General features: G+C 45.2%; 1 protein-coding gene across 1 annotated transcript; it reads left to right on the forward strand.

Annotated features, from left to right (window-relative positions):
- Positions 1 to 8,468: 8,468 nt before the first annotated feature.
- Positions 8,469 to 10,025, forward strand: LOC133931405 (ethylene-responsive transcription factor WIN1-like). The gene is made up of 2 exons (XM_062378277.1): positions 8,469 to 8,953; positions 9,094 to 10,025. Exons 1-2 carry the CDS (start codon positions 8,871 to 8,873, stop codon positions 9,683 to 9,685), a joined length of 675 nt encoding a protein of 224 aa, XP_062234261.1. The 5' UTR covers positions 8,469 to 8,870; the 3' UTR covers positions 9,686 to 10,025.
- Positions 10,026 to 11,581: the final 1,556 nt, after the last annotated feature.

Consider the following 11,581-nt stretch of genomic DNA (forward strand, 5'->3'; position numbering starts at 1 on the left):
CTTTTGGAGCATCTCTCATGATGTTGTCAATGTGCCTGTAGCACATAGGGCCCTCATCAGTGCTGCTGCTCCCACTCGATAGTGGTGTGGCCCGATCATCCACTGGCAGTTCAGGTGCCGGCAGCACCACTAGATTTGTGGGGGGGGGGGGGTGGAGAGACAGCTATTGTGCGTGTCGCAACGCATTTCCTGGTTGCTGGCCCTTCCGGCGTCACCTCACCGGACAGCGGAGTCGATGAAGGAGCTTGATCATTATGTGCCACGGGCGTTGGCACACCTGCCAGACCACCCGCGAGTGGCATAGAACCGCCCACCACCGGCTCAGTGCTAATCGCCTCCTCAACATCGAAATCAGACGGCTCTCCGCCACCTGTTCTTGTACACCAGCTCCACTCCATGCTTTCATTGAATTTAACATCACGATTTACATGAATTTTCCCGTGCCTTGGATCAAAGAGACGATGCGCCTTGCAGCCGTCCTCGACGCCAAGATACACCATCGGCTAGCTTCCATTCCAAGCCTCGAATGGGGTGCGGTCGTCCAGCACCTTCGTCGATAAGCGGTTCAGTAGATACACCATGTGCCGCACCGCCTCCCCACAAAACCTTCCAGGCACGTTCATGCTCTTGAGGAGGGACCTCGCCATGGCCATCACGGTCCTATTCCTTCGCTCCACCATGCTATTTTTATTGTGGTGTGTATGGCGCGGTGAGGTGCCGTTTGATCTCGGCCTCCTCGCATAATTGGGTGAACTCAGCAGAGAGGAATTCCCGTCACGATCAGTTCTCAACATCTTGATGCGTTGCCCGCTCATATTCTCGGCTTGCAACTTGAACTTTCTGAACACAGAGCAAGCTTGGTCCTTCGACTTGATCACGAACACCCACATCCACCGTGAGTAATCATCAACAATTAACATGAAGTAACTGTTACCAACGAGAGTCAAAGGTGTGATTGGCTCGCAAAGGTCAGCATGTAGCAGCTCTAGTGGCTTCTTCACCCTGAAATTTGCCGCTGCCGGAAATGGCTGTCTCGCCTACTTCACCACCAAACACCCTTGACATAGCTGGTTTGGGTGTGTGATCGGTGACACTCTCGCTGCCATCTCCTTGTCGACGAGCAGCTTCATAGCAATGAAGTTGACATGTCCGAGTCTCGCATGCCAAAGCCACGCCGGGTCTTGGAGACTAGCTAAGAGACACACTGGCGTTGCTTGATGCAGCTCGATCTTGTAGAGGCGATTTGGAGTTCGCCTCACTTTCATCAGCAACCATGCTGGACTATTATCATACACACGTAGATGTTCCTCATCCATGATCACCTTGTGTCCAACTTCGGTAAGTTGTCTAAGGTTGATGATTTTGCTGCACAATCTTGGAATGTAGTAGACCTCCTGCAACAGCCATCGGTCACCGTTCTTGCAGCTGAACACGACAGACCCTAAGCCCATGATTTGCACCGTGGAGCCATCCTCGAACTTCACCTTGCCAGTAACACCTTCGTCCAGCTCTCTGAACTTCTCTTTGTCACTGGTCATGTGATTACTGGCCCCATTGTCCAGGTACCAGACCTCAGAGCTGGAGCCTCCTTCCTTGGTGTCGCGCAGTTCTGGCTTCAACTTCTCCTCATTCAGCAGTACGGCTCCCCGCTGGTGCCGCTGTTCTTGTGTTGACTCTTCTGACACTATGAGTAGCAGGGCTGGCTCGGTGTTGTCAGCATGGGTGAGATGTGTCTCCTCTTCCTTCTTCTTCGGTGCCTTGCACTCGTTCGCGTAGTGCCCCATCTTGTAGCAGTTGTAGCACTTGATGTGGCTCTTGTTGCGGCGACCGCCGCCCGAGCCGCTCTCCTTGTCATTGCGTGACATCCCGCCGCGACTACCTCTACCATGGCCTCTGTCGCATCCACAACCACCCCGACGCGGTTGCTGCTATTGCGGCAAGGTGGGATTTTCCCTTGTTGCTTGATGAGGAGTTGCCACCATCCTTCTTCTGCCGCGCCTACCAGTCGGGCCGAGTGAACAGGAGCTGGCTATCACTAATGCAATTCCCACCGGATGCATGCGGGTGAGTACGTTCTTCAAACGCCTTAAGTCGCCTCACGGCTTCCTCGAATGACATCTTGTTGAGGTCGTAGAACTGCTCGATTCCAGCGATCACACTCAGGAATCGATCCGGCACAGTGTCGAACAGCTTTTTGACCAATGCAGTGTTGTCGAGCGTCTCCCCTAGGTTTGCGTACCTGACGGACATACTATTGAGCCTTCCGGCGTACTGGTCCAGGATCTCTCCCTTCTGCATGCGCATGGTGTTGAAGTCGCTCTTCAACGTTAGAAGTCGCGCGTTCTTGACGCGATCCGCACTGATGAACCTTGTCTTGAGACAATCCCAGACTTCCTTCGCAGTTTTCTTCCTTGCCACCTGCATCAGGAGATCCTCCGGGAGCACTTGGAAGAGATGTGACCTCGCCTTCTTGTCCTTCTTCTCGTCGACGGCCGCACTGGTCACTGGCTCAACTGCCTCCCATACACCTTGATCTTCCATCATCGCCTGCACCCGAATCACCCAGCTCGTGTAGTTTGTTGTCGTCAACTGCGGGTACATGAACGGCCCACCGCCGCTCTCCCGCGCCACCTCGCCTTGAGGTACGATCGACATCTTTATGAGTTAGTGATGCGCACTACCAGCTCTGATACTAGATGTTGGGTCCGACCACTGGATCACGAGCGCGACCACTCCGGATTCGCGACAATGCAAGCAACCAGGCTTCTCGACCACCCGAGCGACCAGAAGAGCGACTGATCGTACATGCTCGACCACGACTAGTCTGGCTATCCGCTGTGTACGTGATGCTCTCGATCATGCTGATCGACCAGCAACGCCCAACAAACTCCTGAGTCGCATCGAGAACGAAAATCAACAGGAACAAAAACACATGAGGCTCTCTGGAGGAATTTTCGACTCTATTAATTTGTGACTTACTCTGTGTCTTACTTACAAAAATTAGAGATTACAACTCATATTTATAGCGACCTGCTAACTCCGAATTCTAACACGAATTGTGCCATCCCACGATCGGAATCTGACTCGAACTCTGTACACATACGAACGACGTTATAACCGTATACGAATCGTATATGAACTCCTTGCTTCCGCACTGGCGTGAAATGAGTCCCCGAGGTCCGTAACAAGGATTAAGTCTAACAGAGCTGCAATGTTCGAAAAAACATTTTTTTAAATGCAATTTTTAAGATCTCGATCTCCAGAATGAACTTATAGGCAATGTTCAAGAACAGCAGAAAACATGGCTCTAAGGTGGTACAGTAGCAGTACTGTTAGTGAGTGGTGTTTGGTGCTGACCCATGGACGCACGAGAAAAGCCCACACTAGAGTTAATACGGACTCCTTAAAAGTCAGTAAAACCACTAGCTTTATTGCCCTGTCGATATCTAAACCTGCCCCTCCCTCCAGGACGGAAGCTTTTTGAGAGAGGAAGAGTCATGGGGGGATCGGAGTGGAACACAGTGGAGAGCTCACCCAGTGCGAGTATCAGTGTGGCAAAACTACTCTTCATAGTGTTGAGTATACTTAGCAAGGGACGGCCGCCTTCTAATTGCGCTGGAGCAAGATAAGCCTGGGATTAACTCCAAGATGTAGTCTGGGGAAAGTTGGCAACCACTCGGGCTTCTTGAAAGTTGGAACAGCGGCATGCACTACTGTACCTTTTGGAGACTTCACTTCGTCCCTGACGTAGTGGCGTAGATAGATCTGATCCTTGATTCCCTGCAAGGAATGGCAACGTGCAGCAATATGTTGCTGGCTAAGATGCTACAGTACTCACTTCCTGCCTTCCTGGCCAGCTCGCCCTCTGCCCCGCAGTCTACGTAGTACAAAATGGCAACATGCAGAAAACAAGATCATCAATAGTGTTACGTTATCATATACTAGTAGTCTCATGCAGATAAGAAACCGCATGAATCAATTTGCCAAATGCTGCTGGCTAAGATGCTACAGTACTATGATGGGTTGGCAAGGAAGAGTGGTAGCGCGTACTGCAGCGGTACCAGCTTGGTACGATGAGTATGTCTATTACTGCTCACCTTTTAACCATTTCTACACGACAGGTCCTGACAGTCCAGGACAGCCAACTACCTCCCTAACCTGCCTCTGCCCGCCCGCACTTTCCATGGAAAAGCAGCGCGTGCATGTACGGCGACAGATCGAGTGAGCAGCAGCAGCTGAAGGTTCCATCTGCAAAGAACTCACTGACACGCGTATCTGAGTGGAGCCGAACTGTAAAAGCAGTGCTGCCCTACGTGCCCGGCGCCCATTGAACTGGGAATGGACAAGGGCAACGAGCGAGTCCCGACATTGATCTTGTTTCACCTTTTTACGGAGCCTCTGTTGCCATGGATTGGGTGCCTGATTGATTGATTGGTTGCTCGGCCCCTCGAGGGTTATGGATGCATGGATTGGATGGCGAGGCCGGGCGCAGTGATTGCCGGCCAACTGCATGCTCGGTTGCTGGTGTGAGTGTCCGATCGACATGGGTGAAGAATCCTCTCGTGCCTCGTGCGTGTACTGATGTGGTTGCACGTCGTAGTCGTTTGCTTAACTGCCCCTTCACCATGCCCACCATCTTCAGTTCTGGAGCAGTGCATGGTACAACGCCTTCACTCTTCAGTCTTCATCAGTCTTCACATCTGCAGCAAGATAATCCACAGCCAAAATGCAAGCAGCAGATTGGACTCAGTCAGTATAGCATTCACCATGCAGAGATCGGCAACCGACAACCAGCTGGTAGCAGTAGTTAACAACAAGAGCTGGGGATAGTCCATAGATTGATGCATAATGCATGGATCAGCTCAGCAAAGCTCACTCGAGGCTTTGATCGGTGAGGGCTGGGCTCCAGGCTCCAGCAGCGCCATCATAAATGAGGTCGCCAATGGTGTAGGTGGGGTAGTTTATTACCGGCGTACTGGCAGCTGCGAGGGTGGTTATGCCACCCGCTACAGTTCACCGACAGCACACCCTGCACCTGCAGCCCATCGGAGCCTATCTTCATACTTATTATAAAAAACTATTTTTTTCACACTGAATTTTATTTCTACGAGTAATTCATATAACAAACCGTTTGAGTAGTAGGCTGTGGCTCCATACGATTTGAGCCACCTATAAAAATTAATTTTTACAGATAGTTTCTTATACGAACTGTCTGTAGAAATAACTCCATTATCACAGGTGAATCACATAAAAAACCGCCTAAAAATATCTATTTCTACAGATAGTTTTTTATATGAATTGTCTGTGAAAATAAAGCCTTTTTCTATGTGAACCGCCTGTGGAAATAGAGATTTTTCGAAGTGGATCCTTATGTGAATCGCTTTTGATAATGGAGCTATTACCATAGCTGGTTCATATAAGGAACCATCTCTGTAAATTAATTTTCATAGGTGGTTTGTTATGTGAACCGTTTGGGGTAATATCTCCATAAATAGTGTTTGTTCACGGAGAGCTCGATTCAGATCGAGCTCACTGTTGTTTGGATAGTACAGCTTAAAAGACGGTTGTGAAATTTGAAAATAAAGGGGGGGGGGGGGGGGAAGTTTTGTTTTTGAATTCCTTGGAGTAGACATCTAAGGTAAGAGTATCTCATCCCTAACTAGCATCTTTTTAAAGTCTAGATTTAGATTTATGGCTCATTTAGGGTTTGAATATGTTCTAAAGATGCCTATGGTTCTAGCCATTTAGATCTTCGAATGAGCTAAAATTTATGGCAATGTTGATTCAATTGTGTAGATTCATATGATTGTAGCATTATGTAGCTTCAATTTGATATTTTTTAGCCTTTAGGAGATTTTATCATGAATAGAGATTTTTTTATCTAGATTTAGATCTAGATGTAGAGGGAGAGAGTAATGAATCCATATTGTTTTGAGCTATAAATGTGTGCCAATACAGATTCAATTGCGTAGACATTCTAATGATAACATGCCCAATTTTTTCTATTTTTTAATTCTTATTAATTAATTAATTTATGTATCCAATTTTATGATTGAAGTTAAATATGGACAGAGCATGAATGTACGATGCGCTAAGATATGAAGAAATATACATCAAAGGACTTTCTGCTTTTATTGAAGCCGTCGAGAAGGACGCTTTGATTAAGAAGATAAATGAAATATATTATTCATGTTCTGACTGCAAGAACTATAAATTATGGGATAAATAAAACATAATCAAATCATACTTGATCTTGAGATGTTTTGTCGAGGATTACATATGTTGGTCCAATCACGACGAACAACGTACAAATAAACTAAACAATGACATTGCTGTTGATCAAATGGATGGTGATGACGAGGGAGTCGAAGGTTACACTGATGTTATGATGGATGATGATACTGATTTCGATTTGGAGGAAATGTTGCGACATGTAAAACCGCATGTTATATGGGAGATGAGGAGATTCCACGAATAATATATGAGGGCATGTCACGCGGGGTTCTCTATAATCACTGCTTCTGCCTCCGCTAACATTTTTCTAAGCGGAAACTCCTATCTCATGGTTGATTTTAAGGATATGCACACTTTGTTCCGCCACGATAAACTCGTCATCAATCTCATAAATGTGTGGTGCATGTAAGTTCATATATCTACCAATATATGCTATATAAATTAATGACTAGTGATTTGTTCTGTAGGATGCAATTTAACGATGCGGAAAAGTTGAAGTTACCGGTCAGTTTCATTAATCCGCAACGAATTTCCCAGCCCAACTTGGTAATGAAGTTGAGGACTGATAACCCCCAGATTAAGGGGAAGAGTAACAAGGAAAAAGCAAGAATCATAAGAGAAATGACCAAAACATGCAGGTTTAAAATATCAACCTATATAGGAAGGGCTATGCTAAAAATGCAAGACAAGAACTATATCATGACTCTCTACAACTTTAAGTAAGTGTGATACGTCAAAAACCTAACATAAGTATTTAACCTAATTGGTCGATCAAGAACCTAACATAAAGATTCATATAGCTACCATTTTATTTGTATAATGCTAATGCCGAAGTCGAGCAGACTCGTGGTCCTTAACTCAACCGATCTCCCCTAAAAATCCTATCAAGATCTTATCAATGTTATATAGAGATAAAGAAAATCTCCATACATAAAATTCTTATAAATCATTTATGATTTGATAATTACTTATTGATATTCGAAAAGCGCCTACAAATGGTACGTAATGAAATGTGGAATACACGATACGGCTCAGCCAGATGCGATTGCCGTCCATACATACTTTCCGATAATAACACACCTATAGTGCTTGTATCTCACTATTTATGACGAAGATTTTTATTGAACTAACGTACATTGCGTTTTTTAAAGTGCCACAAGAAAGTTTTTGATACCGTCCTTTATAGATATTATGTTTGCGAGTTTCTTAGGGTAAATGGGAGGTACAAAATAAACGTCAATGACGGAAGTCATCATTACGCTTGCATATTCTTATTTGATTATATTTTCTGTTGTCATTAGTGTTTTAACTCTTTTAGTTGTGTTTTTTATTTCAGGCACGAATGATCGAACGTACCAACACGTCTCTCACAGATGAAGATATCCAGAACGTCCAACATGACATGTGCTAATTTATTATGCACGAAGTTATTAACAAGAGTGGCAGATTGTTTGATTTCGAAGGAGAATTAGCTAGCCATTCGAGGCTTTGTGAGTAGGAGAGGAAAGCCTCTTAGTAATGTTGGCTTGTGATGTAAATTGACTTATGATGTAAAAATATTATACTTGTGTTAAATATTAGATTTGTGTTGATTCAAATACTGTTGAAATCTGTAATATTTGAAATATATCTTGAAAATGTGTTAAAATCTGGATGGAATAAAATATATACACATTATTAATTTTTGAATGAAATACATACCATTTGCAAGTCTTTATGTTAACTGCTTATGAAAATCTATCTATCTATAGATAGACACTAAAGTATGTCGGCTGTAAAAAACTATTTTTACAGACGATTTCTTAAATAAACCGTATGTAAAAATCTATTTTCACACGTAATTGCTTAAATTAACTGCGTGTAGAAATAGTTTTCTACAGAAACAGTGCTGTTACTGCTACTGACCCCACAGCAGCCCCAACCTCCATGGATTACTAAAAAAAAACTCCATGGATTACGCTCCAACTCAATTCGGGGTGCTCTACAGGCTACTGTGCCAACAAGTTAGGCCGGTGGCAGATACGTGGAACGCAAGACGACAGTACTCGCAGTTACTGACCACCGGCCAATCTGCGAGTCTCTCTCACAAACAAACGCACACGCGCACGAGAAAGGGCTGATAGACCAGTGTTAGGAACGGTCCATCCTTCCCTCCTATTCATGAGCGTTTGAGCCCCATGCTTGACCTATAAAGCCACAATGGAGATGCAACGTGCTCATCGTTTGCTAGGGATGTAATTATCTAAATTGTGTGTAGTGTATAGGTTTAGTGTGCACGTATGAGTGTGAATGTGAGTGCCTGTGCGTGTGTGGGTAGGGGGGGGGGGTCAGTGTGTGCGTAGATGTCCAGAGTAAAAAAAACGCACACGAGCACGCACAACTGGGGTCATTCTAACCACATTTAACGCTGCACTGCGGGCGCAAGTACAGGGGCGGGTAGTTTATATTCACTGGAAGGGAGCCAACAGCCAAGGCTCTACTTCCTCCCCGCACACCCCCACAGCCCCACTCACTCCCACTCTGGACGCACACTGCCTGCTCAGTGCTCACTACCAGCCCTCTGCAGCCTGCCGGCCTCCTCTGTCCTTCCTTCCCTGGCAGAGAATCTGCAGTGCCTGCCCCTGCAGAGAGTTAGCATGGTACAATCAAAGAAGAAGTTTCGCGGCGTCAGGCAGCGCCACTGGGGTTCATGGGTCTCCGAGATCAGGCACCCTCTACTGTAAGCTTCACTATCGCACTGTCTTGAAGGATACATTTTGCTCGTCTGTGTTGCCAGTTTGTTGCTTTCTTTCCTTTTCATGACAGTGTTGAGTCGAAATGCATGCATGCATGAACGGTTTGCGACGTTGTTGAATGCAGTAAGAGGAGGGTGTGGCTGGGTACCTTCGAGACCGCCGAGGAGGCCGCGCGGGCGTACGACGAGGCTGCCGTCCTGATGAGCGGCCGCAACGCGAAGACCAACTTCCCCGTCCCGAGAAGCGCCACCGGGGAGCTCACCCCGGTATCGGTGGCACGGGATGCCCGTGGCGGTGGCAGCGGCGGCGGCTCGTCCTCCGCCGCGGGTGGCAGCAACCTGTCGCAGATCCTCAGCGCTAAACTTCGCAAGTGCTGCAAGACGCCATCCCCGTCGCTCACCTGCCTCCGCCTCGACCCGGAGAAGTCCCACATTGGCGTCTGGCAGAAGCGCGCGGGCTCCCGCGCCGACTCCAGCTGGGTCATGACCGTCGAGCTCAACAAGGCCGCGGCCGCGGCAGCTTCGTCCAGAGAGGAGCCGACGCCAAGCGACGGTGCGGCGACGACGTCCACGTCTACGACGACGGACTCGCCACCGGCCATGGACGACGAGGAGAGGATTGCACTGCAGATGATCGAGGAGCTCCTGGGCAGGGGCAGCCCGGTTGACCATTCACATGGGATGCTGCATGGTGGAGAAGGCAGCCTCATGATCTGAAGAAGAAAAAAAAGGCCTGGTTAAACAAGTATGATCAAGTTACTATCCCAGATCAAGTATTTGGTAGTGTGGTTGGTGCGCAAACAGTTAAGATTGCATCATATCATAGGTATCTCTATTACTACATCCAGCTTAGGAAACGTTATATTAAGATTAATCACTACTATGTGAAGCTGTGTATTTTTAAAGGCTTACATGTATGTATACGCAGTCCCCGTCATGATAGTCACACCAGTGAAACTTTAATTTCCTATGTATCAATATCATGCTATATGTCAATATCAGTCGTGTCGCCTTCTAATAAAAGGAAATAAAAACCTTGTAATTGTGGCCTTTCTTCCGCTTTTGGAGTGCTGTGGTTTTCATCAAAAGAACATCTGGAATATGATGAAGTTGATATTTGTGAAGATAAGATATATTTTATTGGATAACAATACAGTCATTTCAAAGCAGAGCACATTAGTCTAGTAGTGCCCCAAGGTTGAAAACAAAAATATGTATGATTTATCATAAGAAAATGCACACTTCTTTGTACATTTATGCCATGTAGCTTTTCAGCCAGACAAAGACATAATGGAAGAGAAACAAGCAAATAGCACAAAAATTTCCTGTATCATCTCAATCCCATTAGTCAATTGAAGAAGCAAAGGTTATATTCGAGATGTTCATGTAAATATGTAATAATGAGACTATGACAGCGTCATTCGAGGACTATTATCAAATTCTCTTACACTTTTTGTACAGAAACATTGTGACAGACGTTAATTCCATACATGTACAATGAATTATTGAATGTATCATGCATTTCTCAACATTCAGGAAGCACCAATCAGCATAATACAAAATAATTACCAAGTTAGCATATGACTAACACAGGCCTTAATGACCAGCGGAACCACTGCCTGCAGCAAAAATAAAAAAAATAAAAATCACCGATTGCAGGCTTGGGGGCTTAATTGATGATTAAATGCAATGTCTAGGCAACAAACAGATACTAGTCATCAACTAAAACTGAGACAGCACACCAGACTATAAATGATTGTTCATCCTCAAAGCAGTCAGTACGTACTGAGTACACGGTAAAGGCAGATAAGTTGATGTCAGCTTCAGCCGTGGCGTTTTTAACTGTGATGTTAATCCAGCATTAGCAACCAAAAGAACTTCAACACTTCCCTTCAAAAACAAAATTGAACACTACATATGTAAAATATCAAACGGAAGAAAGCAAGAGGACTGAATTGGATGACAAAGAACATGGTCCTCCATATTCTTTCTCTTTCCTAATTTCACAACACACAAATAAGAACAATGAAGCGCGAATCAGCTCCACAGTTGGTTCTATAGGTTGGTAAAGCATGCAGTCAATGCGCAAGGGCCCAGTCAGTTAGTTGGTCGATCATGAAGTACGATGGTGCCAGCCGAAAAAAATAATAATAACAAGAAGATATTAGCTGCCATTGACACATACAGTACACTGAGGTCAAGAATGTTGATGAAAACAACAATGGATCACCATTTATAGTACACGAAAAAGATAAAAATAGCATCTGATCAAAACCTTAATGATGAGTTCAATGATGGCTAGAACCAAAAGCGATGGCTATGTAGTGAACACCCCATTAAGTTTAGATGCTTAAAATAAACAAATCAGTAAGCCTTTTTCATCATCTACTAATAGCATAAGAGTATTAGCTCACTAGTTTGTGTCACCATCTATCAAACCTATTAAATAGGTTCCACAAACTTGAGAAAAGCTGGAATACGAAAAATAAAACAATATGCCCTAAAGAACAAATTAGATATATAGTGTTCGCCTCAAAATTTAGGGAAGTGAGACCACTGCTCTTAAATTTTGGAAAAGAGACACAACAGTTTTTGCCTTGATACCTTGTGGTG

This window comes from Phragmites australis, chromosome 10, assembly GCF_958298935.1.
Source record: "Phragmites australis chromosome 10, lpPhrAust1.1, whole genome shotgun sequence".
NCBI lineage: Eukaryota > Viridiplantae > Streptophyta > Magnoliopsida > Poales > Poaceae > Phragmites > Phragmites australis.